The sequence below is a fragment of the Drosophila ananassae genome, chromosome 2L (genome assembly GCF_017639315.1).
Source record: "Drosophila ananassae strain 14024-0371.13 chromosome 2L, ASM1763931v2, whole genome shotgun sequence".
Lineage (NCBI taxonomy): Eukaryota > Metazoa > Arthropoda > Insecta > Diptera > Drosophilidae > Drosophila > Drosophila ananassae.
This window is the reverse complement of record NC_057927.1, coordinates 6,282,684-6,303,315: the sequence shown is the minus strand read 5'-3', so window position 1 is coordinate 6,303,315 and position 20,632 is coordinate 6,282,684. Positions and strand designations below refer to the sequence as shown.

The window sequence follows — 20,632 nt, the reverse complement described above, 5'->3', positions numbered from 1 at the left end:
GAGGGAGACCACAAACTATGCATTAGCTTTTGGCTGGTAATTTGATGGCAAAAGTTAAGAAAATCAAATCTTTTAGTTTTCTAAAACTAGGCAGTTACGATATTAGAAAGATACATACTAATTCCTAAGGAAATTCAATGCTAAGCAGCTCAAAACATTCAAATAATTTCTGTAATTATTTGAAAAGGATAAAGGATCTTTAAATATAATCTTTAAATTTCAGAACTTGTAAACAATTGCCAACAATGGCGTTCTTCATTTTATTTTCTTGTACTTTACAGGATCAGGTTGTTTTTTTGGCCATGTTTGCATTGCTGTCCTTCTCAATTTGTAAGCCCTCTGGGCCAAGTGGAGTGCGATTCGGCCTAAATGCTGCCGGTTTAATAAGCGTGTTTCACCGGATACTCCAGCGTTTAACGCCTGACTACAAATTGTTGGGATTGCTCTGCATTCTGGTCCCTGTCCTGCCGTCCTCCGTTTCCGCTTGTCTTTATTTTATTTTATTTTATTTTTTCCTTAACAATGTGACATGTTGCCGTTGTCCGGGCCAGATCCATATATTTTTATTACAAAACACTCCTTACCCTTGTCCGCTGAAAATCAGGAGTGGGTGGTGGGCATTGGGATGAGGGGCAATGGGTCGTCGGCCAGTTTGCATGTAACTCACCTAAACAAGACGAACATTTGTATATTTCACAATTTCCGTTTCTGTTCCGGAACGTTGTCGCTTGCCGTTGTTCGTGTCACATATTTTTTTTTTTAGCTTTTATTCTGGCGGACTCTTTTTTATTCCCTATTTGCTCCTCTTTTTTACCCCATGGCTTTGGCTGTCGGTGCTGTCCTTTTACGCGCATTGGAGACCCCCAAAAGGACACCGAGAAAAATCTTTAATTTATTAAAATCTTACCTAGGGATACAGATCAACACGGCCTTTTAGACCAAAAACATGAAAAAGTATAAAAAAAAACAAGCAAAATCTACTATAAACTCAAACTATTTTTGATTTTTAAGATATCCTCTTAATATTATTTTTTTTTCTGTGCCTCAACAACATCAAAATGGGGCACTCGGGAGCTTTCAACGCAATTTGAAAGGACACCGCCCCCGCAATTTCACATTGTTTGTCTGAGAGGCAACTTTGTCAGACCTCGCTCCAAGTGCAACGCGCCGGAAACCGAAAGCATCCAACATGAAAAAAAGCAAAGAACACAAAAAGAACCCACAGCCCTGACAAACATGCAAATAAGTCGACATCGTTTCTTAGCCAGGCTAGTTCACTATAGCCACGGCAATCTGTAAAACGAGGGAAGCACCACAAACAGCCAGGGCAACAAAAACAACATAATAATTTCTTAAAAGTTATTGTGGTTGGCCGCTTTTTTGCTCAGCAGCCTTTTGTCTATGCAGCAGCCACAACGACACTGCACCACCATTGCCCCACCACCCATCCGGCATCCAGCCGCCGCCGCCGCCCACCCACATGCTAACCCACCCACCTGCTAGCCGAGATTTATGGGCGCCTTCACAGTTGGCTTTTAATTTGCCGGGCCGGGCCGGGCCGAGTCGAGACGAGCGGGAACGTTGTCCTGAAGCCTTTGGAAAACGTATCCCGACAACTCTCGTCTGCCAGGATGCCTCAACTTTTTGTTTGTTTTCGGTGACGCTGCCGGCTTCCCTTTGTCTTTTATTCTTTTTAATGAATTGTTGTCGCTGGCAAAGCATTTTGTAATTTATTTAATTAAACTTTTTTCGCTCGTTTCTGAAGCGTTTTAAACAAAAGTTTCCGTCGGTCGCTTTTGAAGTTTCCCCTGAAAATGAAAAATTTGAAAGGACAATGTCAATGGAATGGGAAGTGAGGCTAACAATACTGACAAAAGTTAAGAATTCTTGAAAAAAAAGTGTATTTACTTAATAGATTATATTAAATAAATTTAAGAATTTCAATTCCCAATACATTATTTACAAATATTAAGAGAACTTCTGAGTAAAGAATTTAATAGACTTCCTCTTCTATGAGCTCCCAAAAGAACAGACAATGAGGTTTGGGTAAAGAGGTCCTTGGACATCAGGACAAAGGCAATCCCTTTTTGCCAGATTATGACAAATGTCTAAAATCATTTGTCTAATTTGTGGACCCAAACCGTTGTATGGAGATCCAGTTGGCAACAAAAAAAAAAGCAGAGACTAAAATTGATTTGCTGTTCGAGTTCAATAGGCGTGTGACAGTAGAGGAAAATTACAAAAGGCGAAACCGGATTGAACTCAATATTCCGGCAGGATCGGCAGCCGGCGCCGGATGAGGAGCAGGACGAAGCAGGACCGGATGTAGCCGCTGTGTGGTGGCCGTTGGTAAATTCACCCGTTTTATGTGGCCAATAAATGTTTTATCTTCGTATCCAAATTGCCGCCAGCTGCGTGCATGCGTGCCGATAAGCGCGGGTCCTTTCACCCCGTCCACGTCCTTTGTCCTTAAGCTCGGTGGTCCTGAAATTTGGTAGCCAATACCCAATCGGGGGCTGCAGTGCGTCGCTCTGGCTGCCGAAAGCAAATCGATTTATTGGCCATTAAGCTCTGGAATTTGCCTCTAATATTTTAGCCCAGTTGCATTTGTTTTGTTCGGAGACCCGTGCCCGGGCTCGGGTTCGGGTTTATCGCCTTAAATGTGTAAAATAATTTCACTGTCCTGTGGCTGCCAAGTCCCTTTGTTATTGCTGTTGTGTCCTTAGGCTGTGCGTGACTTTTGCCAGCTGCTTGCATTTGGATTACGACTGCAAATTGCCTATTAAACCCGAGAGGAGTCCGCTCCAAGCACTCCCCACTCAGCACTCCGCACAATTTCACTTTTTGGTCACGTTCGGGCTTTTAATTTGAATTTTAACAGCTCGCCAGACACTGTCTGCCTGCTCAGCCAGTCGAATGAAAACGCAATTAAATCATTCTTATTGAGCCATTGATTTAAATTTATCGTTTATTTTTAAGTATTATGATTGCCATCAAATGAACAGCGAATGGAAGGGAGAATGTATCCTTAGGACGTCTGAACTCTTTGCTTTCTAACTCCAATTTCAAATAAAGTAATAGGATGTCCTTGGACTTCCTGACACTTTAAAACAAAAAACAAAACAACTGAACAACTTGAAAACTTCAATAAAAGCTAATCATAAATCTTTAAACAAATAAAGTTCAGAATCGAAATTCCTTTGGTCCTTAACACACATATTTTAAACTTTTAAAAAAGTTACTCGCTTAAAATATTACACAAAATTCCTGTGGCAAACAAAAGCCGGCAATAAATAATATCTCCGATACAAAAATACCCACACTTTCTCCTGCCGTAACTCATGTGAAATCGATTTACTGGTCATAGGGTTCATACACGAGTATCCCTTGACTGTGGCCAGAATTGACAGGCTATAAGTTTATTTCGAGCCCCTGTCGTTCCGCCGCCACTGATGAATGCCCGGCCATGTGAACAGAGCATCAATTATGATGGCTTGTCAATTAATTGAAAACCAATCAGATTGCATCAGACACCAGCCACTATCCACTCGGGGGCATGGTACTACATACATATATACACACGCTCTAATTGAGGTTAATAAAACCAGCAATAAGTCCCAGCTTCCTGCTGAGGAGATGATCAGATCACGAGGAAGTATTAATAAAAACAAACAAGCACTTTTGCTTGTTTGCAAATTAAAACTGGCCACAGATAAAACAGAGATCCAGGGATTGCTTAATTGTTGCATACTCCAAGTTTAATCAGATATTAAACTCGAGCTAATGAATTAAGGGGCTTCAGCTCTTGCTACTGCCAAGGCCAGCAGAGAGAGAAAATATTCAATAAATATTTTTATGGCTGCTGTTTAAATTGTATTTATGGAATACCGAAAAACCAATAAATAATTGCATTTTATGAAAACAGAATAATTAAATACTAATCATGTATACATTTTACGTATTTAACTGTTTTCAATAAATTGGAGACTAATAATGCTAATTGGGTAATCCAATCTCAACTCCGCTTGTACAAAAATTTTAAAACCCAAAAAGGCCGAAAAACCAACATGGCGTATGAGTAATATTTATTAATTTGCATGCTTTCAAGGAAGATAAACTTAATTTTAAATTCTTTGAATTCATTTGTCTTTTTATTTCATTAGTAACTAAAAATTTATTCAATTTTCTTTCTGGCCATTATGGCGTTTGAGTAATATTTTTGAAAACAAAAAAGTAAAGGCATAATATTATTATTATAAAAGGGCATAAGATTAAAACTGATTGATAAAATATATAAAATTTATATTTAAATTTCCTTTTCCTATGTTTCTTAGAAATTCAAAAGCTATATACAAATATTCATATTTTTCCTTGGGTGACAGTGTAAAGCGAACGTGTCCATAACCCTTTTGGGATTAGATTAGCGTCGACGAGCCCGAGGACCATTGGCCTTTACAAGTTCTCCGAAAAGTGTCCTCTCCTTTCTCGGCACCCGTCGCCCGTCGCTCGGCCCACGTGGCCATAAATCTCTTGACCTTGCCGGACAGTTGGCACGTGTCGAAACCAACATGAATTCACAATGGCCATTTGTCGTCACCCCGGCCGAGAATCAGTTTGGTCCACGGCTAAGTCGCTAAGTAGCTTTTCCTGTGTGCTCAGACCTCAGAGCTCGGACCGCCTGCAATATTTGCGCCATTGAGCCTAAATAATTGAACAGAACCGGACAGAAGCTGGAAAAATGATGAATGTACAGATTGAAAATGTAAACTCGAACGGAATCGAAAAATTGTTTCCACAGCAGCGAACTCTCCTGTTGTCTCATCGCTGATTAATTTTTAAGGACGAGCTTCATGGACAAGTGTCAATAATTAATGGATCAATGCGTACCCTTTTTATTGTCCAATCCGCTGCTTTTCCGGCCAACAATTAAATAGCCTCATCGATCGAGTCAGTTCGTCCTTTCAAAGGACAAAACTGCACATGACAACAAAGGCATGTCAGCCTCTGTTTGTGTTTTCTCGTATGTTTGTGCGTGAGATGTGAAAATTGGCTCTGTCTTATTACATCAATATTTTGTTATAATTATCTCGGGGACCCTGGGGCCGAAAGCCATGCGAGAAAAATACAACAGTAATTGAAATTTATAAGCCGGCATCTGTAATTGAAAATTATTTATTTTTATTGCGATTAAATTCGGGAATTCAGGCTGTCAGGTCCATAGGGCTAATGGTCAAGTTAAGCCAACGTCAATCTGGTCAGTGTCAGGCTGAAACTTCTTTTCTTACTCCTTGCGTTTTTGGGGCTAATTGATTTGTTACAGACTGACGGCCAGCTGTCAGGTCCTGGAAGGATAATTGACATGTGTGCCGCCTGGCCAAAGTCGGAATCGAATGCCGTGAAACCGTAACACTAACTCCACTGCCAACTGGTGGATGATTTTATTGTATTACTCGACTTTCGCTGCCAAAATGGTAACGAATAAAGGAATACACATCCAGAGTGCCAGCAGAGGTGTGAGAAAATCAATTTGTATGGCCTATTCGAGTGGGTGGCAGTGGCAGTGGCAGTGGCTCGAATGAAATGAAGTTCCTGCTCACAATGGTCACCTTTCTGGGGGAGCTGGCTACTTAAGTTTGTGACTCGCAAAGCTTCACGCGAATCGGAATTGCCTTTTGCTATGTTTATGGACATTGTTGCTGTTGCCTTTATTGCTTTCAGTGTTTTCCTGCTGTTGCTGTTGTTGGCTTAATGAATCTCAAGGATTAAGGGAGATGCAGAGAGAAAAATAATATCTTATAGGTATATCATGCTGTTCAGTTACTGTTCAGATTACTGTTCAGATTCATGTATGATCTAAGGAAACCTTTAGCTTTGTATATCACCTCTAAAAAATTTTTAATTTTTAGAAAAAAAAGTTTTTTTCTGTGTATTTACTGCCACCCACAATTAGGAGTGGCAGTTCACTTGAACTCAATTTCTCTGCCACCACATGCATACACCATATAAAGCCGACAAGACCATGGAAATGGGTGGTTCGGGGCCTGCCACAAGTGACCCAGGTTGAACGGAAATGGTCAGTCATATGCCGTGCAAGAATGTGACATGTGGAATGACTGGCGATGACCCACCAGAACACAAGGTTTCCGCTCCGTTCCCCACCAATTTATGCGCTCTTTACTGTAATTGGCAAAACGCCTCGAACGTGAATGCAATTTATTTTCACGTTTTGCTTGTTTTACATTTGTGTGTTTTGGGGAATGTAAACAGGTCGTTATTGCTTTGACATTTACAAATTCAACTAATATTGTATAGGAATACCAAACAAATTTTAGTTATAAATGAAATATAAAATATATATTCCATTGCTTGTGTTCCACACTCGTAATTAGCTTTTTCTTTTATATTTCCAAAGCCATAACGTTTAACCTTTTCTTTTTTTTTTTTGAGTAAATAATAATAAAGCCCCTAAGTAGCTTTCTTGCAGGGCCTTTGTTACCTCACCACCTCGGAGGGTCAGTCCGCACAAAAAATGGCGCAAAACCGAACAATAAAATGGAAATTGTTGTACAATATTTGTTTTGCGTAATAAGTTTTTCTAGCTGCCGGAGGCGAATCCTGTTTTCCGACGTTTCTGGCTACTGCTGCTGCTGGATGCCATTGTGTTGTCCTTATAAATTTCGCATAATTTATGCAGATCGACGTTACGTGCAGCAGCCATTTGGGGCTGGGCGGGGGTCGGTGGGTCTGCCCATAAGGGTATAGGGTGCAGGAGCTTACCATTGTGGGGGCAGTGGAGCATTTAACATAGAAATAACAATAACAATTTAACAAATTGTCGCCATTGCTTTGGCAAGCGTTCTCTCTCTCTTGCACCCACTCCCACACCCTCCTCCCACCCACTCACACTAAACGTCTAGCCGAGCTACAAAAGAAATTTACTCGCAATATATTTTACTTGGCTTCCTGCTATATACAAATAAATATATATATATATATATTTCTGTGAATTATTTGCCTGCCTAAAAGTTCCTCAATGCAAGAGTGTGGGTGTGTTTTCTCTGTGTGTGTGCGGAAGTGCCAGAACTGTAGCAACAGCAGCCATTTGGTAGCGAGAGGGTGGTGCCTCGGGGTGGCGGTGGACAGAGGCGTCCACCCACGCGGCAAACGCCCCAACGCTCGACCCTTGGCACAAAAGCTGGTTAGTCAGCCAGGCGACTCTCCTATGTGTGTGTTTCTGGGCTTGTGTTTGTGTAACTGTTTCCCTCAGCATGTGTGGGTGAGGGTGTGTGTGTGTGTGTTTGGTGGCCATACACAAAAAAGCGATGAACTCATAAAAAACTTATGAAACTAATTTTGTTTTGCTTGCTTTTGCCATTTGCTTTTACTTTTGCTTTGTGCTTTTTATTACTGTTTTTTTGGACTTGCAGGACATACATTGTATATGTACGATTTTTTTTTCGGTGTGCCCTTTTTTTCTGGGCTATCCTCTGCAAAAAAAAACTGCCACAAACAAAAAACCTAATGCGAGGTATCCTTGAGATGCATTTTTTTTATAATTAAATTTGAAAGCATTAAACAGAAACTCGTCAAAGAGAAAAATTAATTGTTTTTTATTTTACATTTTTACTTACTCATGTCTTAAATTTTACCCTCAATTTGAAATACTTATGGTTTTCTTTATCCTTCAACAGTATAAAATTGTATTCCTAAAAAAGACAAAGAGTTAAAATTATATTTAGATTTTAAATTGGGGAAAATAGCCTAAAACAAACAAACTATACAAGATTTTCAATAAAAAAATTATACCCTTGATCAACATCTATAGACACATTTACCTTTGAGAGGTGTCAAAATAAATAACTAAAAACTATTTTTCAATATTTTTTTCTAACATTTATTAACTAAAATTTATAGAACTATCACTACAAGAATTCTATAATTTAGGGTACTTTTTTAGCCCATATCCTTTCCGTTTCAAAACTTTATGCTTGGCAGTGGCGAAGAGTTAGCCTCCGCCTCCGCCTCCGCCGACGCCAGCCAGTTGTTGTCCTTTGACTATTTAACTGGCCCCGAGACATGCCAGTGTGTGGGTGCTCTATAATCGCTACGAGTGTATCCTTGTGGTGGTGTGTGAGTGTGGTTGTGTGACTGTTGGCTCATCGTTGGCTTTTGCACGGCATTGGGAATGGATGGGGCAGCCGAGAGCGTGTTTCTCAAAACTTTTTTTTTGGTTTTCTGTTTTGGCCATTGTGTTGACTGTAGTTTTGGCTGGCAATGAAACGGAAAATATAAAACCAAAACCCAAACGTAAAATGAAAAATCAATAAAATTGCAAATTGGCCTGCGTAGCTGGGGAAAAACACGGCGTGTGTTCTGAGTCCTCTGTCTCTCATTCGAATTTCATATATCCTTTTTTATATATATATATTTTTGGCTGATGCCACAGTTGCTAGGCGATATCCTTTGCCGTTGCCGTTGGCCAACGACGTGTCAGCTGTGTGTCCATGAGCAGAATACTAAGTGGCCCGACTCCTGCTCAGGACCAACATCCTCATTCGCATTCACATTCACAAAAGACGCTGTCAAGCGGAAATATTGCCATACGCTGCGTATGAGCAATGCGTAATTTTAAATACATTTATGCGCAATATTCTCGATTTATTCGCAGTGGCCCTTTTATTTTTTGCTCTTATTGTTTTTATTGTGTCAATCGCTTGCAAATTGCATAGACGAATTTAATGATGCGTGCCGTTCTCCGAGTGTGTGCACTCCAATTTGCTGACTGACGAGAATTCTGGGTAAGGTCTCTGAGTAAGGTCCTTTGGAGCAGTATTTCTTCATCATTTTATTGTTGAACGAATTTACTTCTCATAAAAAATATATGACCACAAAATTTTAATCTTTCTTATATTAAATTTAAGTCCTTAAGTCTTTATGGCTTAGTTATCCATCCCTTACAATATTTTGACAAAGGTTCTGTCCCCAAATCCTTACTGAAGGAACTCCAACTCTGACCGAGAAAACTTTTTAATTAGTAAATCCCAATTAAAATTCAAATGTAATATAATCTTTTCGCCGGACGAGACCGTCTTACTACCAATTATTCTTCAATTTGCTGATTGGATTAAGATTCCAAATTGAATTAAGTTACCGCATTAACGAGCTAGAACTGGAGCTATGGGGGTTGCTGGGGGGTTGGACATTGGAATCTGCTTTGTGGCAATTAAAATGCTTCATAATTTATTTTTCCAAATAATTCCATTAGGAAGCCCAGTCCGATGAAATGAGTTTTGCGCCGCAAACAAAGCCCGAAAATGAGGAAAGCAACGTAAACTCAGTTTGGTAAGATAGGAATCGGCAGGAGAAAAACTGTTTCAAACTTTTACAGCCAACGATGGTTGATGGTTGGTTTTTTTTTTGGAGGACTGATGGGGGGGCGGTTGGATGGGGCAAAATCTGAAAATTTCAGTGCAAAGTGAAGCGCAAAAAGCAAAAACATGCCCCGATCTAAGGACACGGCGGCTGCTTTTAAGCACTTTTATGCTGATGCTGTGATTTTTTACAGCTGCCATTTCGCTGGAGATACTTCACTTAGGGAAAAATTAATCTAAAAAAAGTAAAGACCATTTTTTAAGGAAAGATAAATGATGAGACTTTTTGTAAAAGATTATTTTTAAAAATTAAAAAATTTTTCATTTTACATACATATTATTATACTATTTAAAATCAAAGGAATACCCGATTATCTTTGTATTAATCATTCTTAGAAAGTTTCTTTTATTCCCAAACCTTTAGAAATATATTTTTTCGAGTGTCCTGTCACTCCAACTTCAGGATGGGATGGTGCGTGCCGCCGTCGCATCTTCGACAAGTTGGAGGGATATGACGCAAGTCGATGGTCGGGTCGTTAGGCGAAACGAGTTCCTTCTTGAGTACGAGACTATGCCAAATGATGTTTGACTATGGCAGCAGCTGTGCCAGAAGCAGCAGCTCCTTCATCCTGCCAAAAAGTTGCCCCTCGAACCACAGCTACGAGTGTATATATTGAATTTTGTGGTAATTACAAGTAACTCACTTGGGCTCATTGACAAGAGAGTTTCTGCTGATGCCGTCGCCTTCTCTTTTCCACTCTCTATCTATATTTCTATATCTATCTCGGTCTATCTTTGTTCGTGATTTTGCTTTGCATACTTTTTGGCGCCCAAACTGCTGACTGAGTTTGTTGACTCGCCTACTCGTAATTGGCAACGCTTCACTTGGCCGGGACCACAATGTTTGCATACATTTTGTTTTTTTTTCTTTTTTTTCTCCTCAAAATACGGTCCCAAAATACTCGTCCTGCATTGATAATAGAAATGGGTTTAAAGTTGCTGAACAAGTTTTTTGGCCAAACTGTGCAAAAGTTTTAGGCATGAGTTTCCCGATACTTGCCCATTTTCCCTGCAAAATAATCTGTTTGGTTAACTACTCATTAATATTTTCAGACGAAGTCTCTGGTTTTCATGAAATTATAGGCCTTACCAGGGAAAAACCCTTCGAGTTGTTGGTTTTCAGATGGCGGAAATCGACACAAAAACATTTGCGCTTACTCGTCTAAGCCCGACAATAATGCAACCTGACTTAGTCCTTTAATGGAGAGTCCTGCAGGCCTTTCCCAGCCACTTCCTCGGCAATTTCCTTTCTTTTCCACAATTTTTTTCTGTTGTTTGAGTTTCTCCCCAAAGACTCCAAAGAAGTAAGCCGCAATAATTGAGATAAAAATGTGCAATTAGTGAGGAGTATGCGTTGGCTTCGCAGCTTTAGCTGCGGGGATTTTACGCAATTTACGTGGCCAGCTAAGCTCAGCAGGGAAATGGTTAAGGGAAGTCCTTCAAGGGTAGAAGGATGGGGAATTTCAGCAAGCCTTGGCTTTTTGCCATTTTTGTTGTGTGTGGTTTACCCGTCAAAAAAAAAATGTACAAACCGAGTGGCAGGAGTTTTGGCTTAAACGCTGCATTAGCAAACGTCCGACTGAGTTTTGGTTTTAGTGATGAAAGAAATTAAGGTAGTTTGACAGAAATGGGGCTGACTCTTAATTTATGCATATATTTTTTAAGGAAGAAGAGGTAGTAGAAGTAATACATAGACCTCCTTTTGTTCTAAATTTACGCTTCAAAAAAAGGCAAAGTAATTTAAATAAACTCTAAAATTAGCTTTCCTAACCTTTCTAAAAACAAAATTTATTTTTTTTCATAAAAACTCGAACTTAAAGGTTAACTCTACCCAAAAATGTAGAACCTGAGCCATCACTGCCAAACAAAATCGAGGTAAGACCGGTACGGAATCACAGTATACGGCCAGTGGTTGCATGCTGCAGAATTTCCCGCAACTTTTGGGAAAACTCCTCATTGCGGGCACCGGGGTGGGGCAGGTCCATGGAAAATCGTAGAACCGAAGCTCTGCGGTGGCTCTACTACGGTTTGTTCTTTGACCCGTGCGTTACTCCGGGGGTCGGCAAGTGGAAACGATTGTGTGTTTGTGGAATGGTTTGCCCTTTTTGCTACTGTTCTGCGCTTTTTTTGTATTTATTTGCCGCTTGGTGTAATCTCAATCGCAGCAGTGGCAAGGACATGCTCTATTGCATGAAGTAAAAACAGAAAAAACAAAAAACGACAAAAAAAAAGCCAAAACATAACATGGGCGAAATAAATATAATAAAATAAAAGGACACCCTTAGGGGCGAGCAACAGCAGCAGCAGCAGCAGTAGCGGTTATGAAAATAAATATTTGTTAATGTTTTATTCACTCAACTGTTATGGCACATTCGTTTCGGAAATATTTCATATTTGCTCTTTGCCAGGCATTCCGCTGGCATTAAACCCTCTGAAGGCTTAAAGGATATAGGAAAATGCATACAATTTATGGGTATGGCAGCGAAAAGCATTCTAATTTACTGCTCAGCCATTTGATTTGCGGATTATAATTTTGTGGTTATAAGTAATGGTAATTCTGGCTACGAATTAAGCCAATGGATTCCAGGGTGTCGTGTTCATAACCAAAATATGTAATCTAGTTGGAAGCGGCTAGCAGAAGCTTGTTGTCATTATTTGAAACCATCAGCCGAACAATGGCAATCCAATTAAAATGCATACTTGATTCCAATCAACACATTTCAATAATCGCATTACGCATACGCCGCGTTGTCGCGAAGCGAATTCCATTTAACAATTAAGAGGGTGTGTGCGTGCGGGCTTGTGTATGTCACCAAATGATTTCATTAAGTCATGGTTGGGGGACTGGCTGGTGTGAAAAACCAGAAACCAGATACGAGAAACCGAAAACTGAAAGCCGAATGCCAGATATTGAAATGGAACTCGAAATCAATGCTGAAATGAGAGAGCAGACTCGGCAAATAAATCATTTTGACCGACCTTTTAACGGACCCGGACCGGCCCAAAATTAAATTCTGCCAACTGAAATGATAGCCTTCAGTACCCTCTTGCCTGCCAATCCTGGTCTCGAAGTTCGATTTTCAACTGTCAAGTGAATGGAAATGATATTAAAGGGGAAAGAAATGTGCGAAAAAAAAAAAAATTGTCGATGATTGAGCTGTGAGCGGAAATTAATCAACGGAAACTAAATTTCAGAATTTCCAGGGGTTTTCCAGGTTCTCGTGGCCTGGTTTTCCTGATTTCCTGCCACATCAATAGCCGATTGCCGATTCCAGCATAGAAAGTATTTATTTGCATAAATCGGTTTCTGGGCCAGTTATTCGTGCTTTGGGTTTGGGTTTGGGTTTATTTATGGCCAGCGAGCCAGACATCACGTCCGTAGCTACTAGCTAGTGGCTACTGGATGGATGGTTTGATTAATGGCCACCGGGCGGCAACATCTTCGAAATGGCCCAGGAGAAAAGCACGAGAGAAACTTTTCACAACAGTTTTTTTCGGCCAAGTTTTGTATACGGACAGATGATGAATTGTCCGTGCTTTTGGGCCACTCAACTCTACTCAATATCAATACTCAATGCCCTTGTTGACTCCCGGAACGCCTCACTTTATTTGAGTTTGAGTTCTTGTTTGAGTTTTCGCTTCGATTCGATTCGATTCGTAAATGTAAGTTGGCAATTGAATGCGACCACGCCCACGTAAATGACAAAACAAAAGTTACAGCACCCTCCGCCCCAATTGTTTTTTGGCTCAAAAATTCAAGCTAACTTTTGTTTAACTTTGGTGGGTGGCTTGGAGGACATTGATTTGAAATGTCATCCAACGTTGGTGACCTACAACGTTGGCGAACTGTCATTGGAAAGTGTTCAAGGTGTGAGTATCTATCTGTCTGTATGTATCTTTGTATCTCGTGGGACGGCAAGGACAGAAGCAAGCTCAACAAGTATCTGTATGTGTGTGTGTATGGGTCTCTGCAATTGCAATGCCTTGACACACAAACAAAAAAACACGAAAAGAGAAACTTTGGCCCGTCCATGAGCCAGTCACGTGCCACCACCGCAAGGAAAAAGCCTAACCGAATTCATTCTAGTTTGGAGCTTTATGCAAATTTCACCCACAAACACACACACACACACACACATGTGTATATGTGTGTGTGGCGGGGAAGTGGCGACGAGGGGGGTTCGAGCACTTCTCAAAATTGTAAGCGACCTCGACGCACAACATTCAACGTCAACGCAGGCACCGAGGACAAACGCTCGTCGCTGCTTTCATTTGCATTTAAAGTGCTGCCATATGGCCGGCAAAAATCGAAAGAAAAAAAAAACAGACTCAACTACAGCAAACACAATGTAGACAACACCAATATATGAATGTATATGTGTGTATAGTGGACTCCATGGGGCGTGGCACTCCCTCCTGATCTGAAAAGCACAATGCATACATACGGGAACGCGTGCCCAGGCATAAGGAAAGTGTTCAAAAATTTAAATGCTTGTTCAAACAATGTCCAATGCACTTTTTTTTCGGTTTCTGGTTGCCCCAGGCCTCAGCAACTTTTTGTACACTCCGAAAAAAAAAGTACACCATAAATGCCAAATGCAAACACATTTTATTATAAGCCCGCAGGCAATGTGTTCGATGCTTTGAGGTTTTTTTTTTTTTCCATAAACTAAATCAAACAGTTGTGGTTATTGGGGTACATTTTCCCCATTTTCATTAAAAAAAATGCAAATAAATAAACCTAATGGAATTTAATAAATGTTTCCGCAATTTCAGTTTAATTATTCGCTAAATAAATAAAAAGGAATTTCTTTCTAAATGATTAGTTTTTAAAATAATCAATATGGTACAACAAAGAAGGAATCAAAATTTGGTTTCAGTTCTTGTTCTGAATGATCAACTAATGTGTTTTGAGATTCTTTTTAGTAAGTATAAGAATCTTTGAAAAGAGTAGAGTAATATAGTAAATAAAAAACCTAAAATTTAAACCATCTTGAAAACATTTTTCAATACATAATTTTGTTCGATCTTTTTCTCGCCTCGCGTAGGCAAAGTTTTCCAGGCGATTGAAAGAATTTTACTTTATCAATGGAAACTATCAGGAAGGGAAAAGTGAATCTCAGAATGGTTTTCTGCCACCAGAGAGACGGCAAAGATTTATATTTTTCCTCAGCCCACAAACATAATGCGCCAAAAACTTAAAGTTTCAGTATCAAAAAGATTTTTGAGAGTTGGAGAGTTGACAGGCCAAAGCTCATGTCTCCTCAAAAATGTAACTAATGAGATTTTAAGTTTCTTCAGGACACGGCTCTACCCTGGCTTCGTAGCCCTCCAAGTGTATGTATTTTTGGATGGTGTTTGGACACCCGGGTGTTAGGGTGTTTGTTTGTGTTTGTGTTTACTTGTCGCCTGCAGGATGCGGATTTGGATAGGAGCCGGGTTTGCCTGGCTGGCTCGCTCTCGGGTTTTTGGGCCAGGTGCCAAGCCAGCCTGCTGTTGATGTTTAGTTGGATGCTGGAAGCCCTCACAGCCCGCAGCATTTTGACCTCTAAGCCCTCTGCCTCTGCCTCTACCTCTGCCCACTGCCACTGCCTGTCTTTTTCGCACTTGTATCTGTATCTGTTTAGTTGTATCTGTATCTGTAGGTTTGGTGTCGCGCCCGAGGCAGCCACGCCTGCGACTTGTTAGCAAAGTTTGTGGGACTTTTGGCCAAATGAAAATTTAATGTACCGTGTTTTCGGGTTGGCCAGCCTATATACGTATAGCCTTGGAGGGCGTTGCGCGTGTAATTTAATTTACACCAAAAGCATTCAGCACCGCAGTGTCAGTGTCGCATTTTCAAATTAAATACATTGGGTTGAGCAGCTTTGCACACACCTGTTTGACCTGGTTTCTTGCTACATCCTACATCCTGCCTCCTCGCTCCAGCCCGGCCCGGTTGCCTTTTGGCCATTTCTCACTGCCAGTTGGCATTTACATTGCTTGTTGTCGCTTATAATAAGCTTCCCATCTGACCCGGGGAAGCGGAGGCAGTTAATTGCATAAAGTTGTCAGTTTTCGTGGAGTTACCATGGCAATCTCATCCACAAGTTTTGAGGTGGCTTTGTTCGAGATGAGTTCCTGACTTGGCCAAAAAACTTTCTCAGAACTTGTTATGGAAATTCCCCCAACTATCCTGTTCCAGTTTTAATCAATTTGCAAAGTTTGTTTGGTGAATGTTGAATACCGACATATGTGTGTGATTTTTAAATCGATTGCAATCATAAATTCAATGGAAACACTCCAACATTATCGCTACAAAGGGACTGGATGGCCCTCCCCCGACAGATAACCGCAGGCACTTTTCCAGCTTTTCATGCTTTTTATGGCTCTTGAAACTAATTTTTGTGTTAAATGCAATTGAAAAAGCTTTTTAATTGCATTGGCATCCTTTACATTTTTTCCATCTTCTAGTTTTTATTCATTTTTTTTTTTTTGTTTTTTGTTAGTTTTCAATGGCTGTTGCAGCTGCAGCTGAAACTGTGACCATGGCAGCAATTTGAGCTTCAATTTGTTGCATTTTTAATTGGAAACAGTGTTTCAACAGCTTGCCAACAATTTGCAACGCATTCCGATCCCCCTTAATGCAACTATGTGTATCCCTCCACTTTTGAGTCCTCTCTTGATTCTGATGAATGGTCAAAGCACCGACCAGATGGTGTCCGTCTCCTGGCCCACTCAGCTCACTTCCAAACTTGAAGCACTCTGCAGTTTTGGCACTTGCGAAAGTGGGTAAATGATGTCCTGTCGCAGGATGCGAAGCAATTCAATTTTTATAGCTCTGTGCAGGCTAAGAATTTAAAGCTAAACAGCCATCTGCCTTGTTTCTTTTTTCTTAAAAACTCTTTAATCCCGAGACAAAGTAGTTTCATTTTTCCAATATTTTTTCTTGCAGCTTCTCGTTTTAATTATTTCACTTAATCGCATTTCAAGGAGTTGCCAGCACTTGAAAGTTTCGCAGAAAATCTTTGTTTATTTTTCCCTCGAGCACCGAAAACTTCAAGCAACTATTTTGAAACTTTGTATATGAAACTGGCCAGTCAGGAGGAGAGAGGATATCAGAATTTAAGTCTTCCATGTAGTAATGGTACCTGACTGTTCGAAAAATGAGATTCCTATATATTTAATTCAATATGAGGTGGCAAGTGTGCTGTTAGTGGGATCATGGACGGGAGCAGAGTGTAAATACAAATAAAACTAAAGTAGAAGGCCAATAAAGTGAAACAGCCAGTGAGAACGGAAAAAGAACAGTGGGGGCAGCATAAGTACGCATATAAATTACATTTGAAATAGTAAGCGAAAATGCGATTCGCTGGCATTGTTTTGCTTTGTTTCGTATTATTCCTGCTGTTTTTCCCCCGAAAATAGCTCCCTCCTCTGTAGCCCCTTCGATCGCCAGGATCCACATCCGGTTGCGCAGCGCTTGTCGCATGGAAATCCCCTAAATACAATAAATTTCACATTTCATTTAATTCCATTTCATTTACAATGCGAAACCGAATCCGCAACAAGCAAACAAAAGAGCTCCAATTCAGTGGGTGGCCCCATGATAAGGAAGCCAAAGGAAAATCAAGGGTGGCCACGGGGAAAAGCGAAAAAAATGAAGGAAAAATTCAGTCAGAGAATAAGAAGAGAAAAGTAGATGTCGGTCGTAGGTCGGACAATGAAAGAAATATATATACACACATACAGAGTATATATGTCCGTGTGTATAATAAATAAATGCAACAATTGAGCCGAATAAATGAAATCAGGACTCAGTAGCAAGGATCCCAGGGACAGAAGCAGGAGCGGGAGTTGAGAAAAAATGCATTACAGCGAAAATTGCAGGTATGTCAGATGCATACAAATTTATATTCGCATTCAAAGGAAAAATATTGATGGGCTGAAAAGAAAATTAAATTGCTGTTTTTGAAAGGCAATATACAAAACTCTTATGTGAGCCAAAAAGTGGGGAAAACACTGGGCTTCTATACAAAATATGATGTAAATAATATCAGTATTTTATTAACACATCAACAGTATTAATATTCAGATGGGAAAATTTGATTGGATCAACATGTTGTGTCAAAGTTAAAGTTTTCTTTTTCAACTTGTGCAGCTTTCAAAGTGTTCTTACTGAAAGGACACTTACTGCGGCCTTTGAAAATCCGTTTTAAGCTTTCTATTATGATTCAATAATATGAAAGTGACAAAGAAAAAGCTTGAAAGGTGACAAAGTGACTAAGAAACTTTCTTATAGTCTTTAATTAACAGATTTAAGTCTATAAACGCTTTATTAAAATCATAAAAAATATAAACATTTGTTGTCTCACTTACAGTGATACTTCGATATCAACGCGAGTGGATATGCTCACGCCTGCTATTGAAGTCTACAAACCGCCCCTCTGACACAAGGACGACACTGTGGAGAGCAACTTAGGAAATCCCTCGACAAGTAGCGACTTCTAGCAGAACCTAATACCAAACTCTGCGGGATTAGCTAAGGATAATCTATTTGTTCTTCCAACATAGTGTCAACCCCAATCGAAATTCAAATGAGATACGAGACAAGCAGGCGGCCAAAGGAACTCGAGCCACAACGCCCGACACTATCAGAGGTTTTAATGCGAAAACTAGCAACCAAAAACCACAGAAAACCACAGTAAACAGAACAGAAACGAATCAGATTAAAAACGAGAGGCAACACACAACAAAAACAAATACATAAATTAATAATTGATCCAACTGAATAATTCCTAAGATTGATTAAATTTAGTTACTTTTTAGCGTAAATGATTTTTAAAACGAGATGGCTAAAAAAAAAACAGAGAGGACGACAGTGACGGAAACCAAAATGAATGAAACCATAAATAACAAAATTCTAGGCCTAAGCTATGGAAGTGGCACACACGCTATATATGTGTCTGTATGTATGAATTAATATAAAATATATGCAAATTTGGCAATGTGTAAATTTAGTTAAAACTGAATCATAATGGATATAAACATAAACGACCTAAACCAAAAACAGAAACAGAAAATGCAATGGAAAATTTTTTTACTGCTGAAAATGAGAGAAAACAATGCAAAAACCAAATACTAGTCTTAAGTGAACAATTTTGCATTAGGTAATGGATAAGTTTGTAATGCATTAGTAATTAAATACAAATGAAATGGTCAGCTAGCTAATCACAAAACGAAAACTGCAATGGAAAATGATATTAATTCATAGTTAATTCAACAAAATGGCAATGCAATTGGAAATTCATATAGAAATTTGGCCAGCGGCTTCGATTAATCACTCCACACAAATAATAGATATGCCACGCCTCATTTTATATAGAATCCGCCCACATTCGACGACACAATCCACAAAGCCATCAATCGCTTTACTTTTTTGTTGTAGAAATCGGGAGAACCCCTTCGTCTTAGACGAAGTTTGTATGCCCTTTCACAAAGTGCCCCAAAGTTGAGAGAATTTTGTCAAGTTTCAAAATAAATTCATTTTGTCAGTTACTTCTGTTGTTGTTGGTTTATTGAATTAAATATCGTTATTATAAAATATTAAATTAATTGTTGTTTTGTTGTGTACAACCCCAATTTCGAGGTGTAGTAGAGTGTTTAAATAAAAAACGCGTAAAATAATTGACAAAAAAATATAATAATTGAATAATGAACGTTTTTTGACTGTGATCATTTGAATGATATATAGAGAAATATGATATTATTGAGTATTGTTGTTGACAACAAAAAATTATGAAAAGCAATTTAACTTCTCAGTCTTGATTCAATCATCAATCAAACAGCACGCCAGAGCACATTCCCCACATACGATTTTTCACATTTTCCTATTAGTATATCGCTTAAATCGTAGTTAGATCACTTTGGCATATTATTACGATTGTCTTTAGTTCTTGAGGCAGATCACTCACCCACATTTGTGCTTGACAATATTTAATTTCTAAACAAAAAGAAAATAAAAAGCAAAAAAGGGAAATTTAAATCATTTCATCCACACTGGCACAACTCACACGATATGCTGCGCCCAAAAATTTGTAACAAAAACTGCTTATTCTGTTCCACATTGAGATACAGAGGCTTTGAAATGATGAATTAGAAACGGAGTTAGGAAATATTGAATGTTAACATTTATTTGTATAAGCTGCGGAAGCATTGTTGGATTTAGAGGAGCCTGCATAGTTTTTTGATATTCATGTAGATACATGTAAATGCCACTCACTAAACTTAAGGAACATAGCTATCGATGGCATCAAGGATAATTGCATTATATTTGTAATATCAAAACTGTTCATAGTTAAGGCAAGGCAACACAAAACCAGAAAATCTATATTGATACCGGAAACACGAAGTAATAATATTAAATGTATATAAGCTGACTACACGCAAATGGTAATAGGAAACTTTTGAAAAGAAAAACCAAAAAAAAACTCAATGAAACAAATGAAGCTACAAACAAAGTGCATATAATTTTGATAGTTAAGCTAATTTTAATACATTTTTTAAGACACTGCAAAAAGGGCAAAAAGGTAACCGTAATAAATAAATAAATAAATAATAAGATAAACCGATAAATAGGAAAATATATAAACCAAATGAATGAGAAGCCGTGAAAATTATTCCATTTTTACACACCCTCTCACCCAGGCTCGTTAACTGGTTTTGTTGTTACATTCAAATAATGCAATAAACATTTTGAGCATTTCTTACTATTATTGTTATTATCATTGTTGTTATAAAAGGAAATTTGAATTTGCAAAATGGCACAATGATTTTTTATACATACACCCGCAAATTGGCTTTGTCAGAGCAAAGAAATTAATTTTATAAATTCGATCAAGTTGAAAATAAAAGGCAAAGGCATGAACAATTCACATAAATTTATACACATATATAATGAATGAAGGGAGAAATAATAATGGAAAATAATAGAACTAGAACACATATTGAATAATAACTGAGACATACATATTATTGAAAGAAATTAAAAAGAAAACATAAAAAAGATACAAAACAATGCTTTTCAATTGTTTCGGGAATGATTGGGAAATGAAAAGTAAGTATTATTTTTCAGACCATTTTGTTTTTCAGGAATCTAGGTACTATTAAGGACTCTCTGAAGTAAATTATAAGGATCCCAACATTTTTGTAGACCGAACGAC

The 20,632-nt window shown here is 38.9% G+C and overlaps 1 protein-coding gene across 2 annotated transcripts in view; it reads left to right on the top strand.

The window, feature by feature from the left end:
* Window positions 1-20,509, top strand: part of LOC6499933 (protein tipE) — a 31,478-nt gene extending 10,969 nt beyond the window's left edge. For both annotated transcript variants that reach the window (XM_044714347.1, XM_001953567.4), the window contains exon 3: window positions 17,792-20,509. In XM_044714347.1, coding sequence (XP_044570282.1) covers window positions 17,792-17,861 — 70 coding nt within the window. In that variant the 3' untranslated portion in view covers window positions 17,862-20,509. The remainder of the gene's footprint in view (window positions 1-17,791) is intronic.
* Window positions 20,510-20,632: the final 123 nt, after the last annotated feature.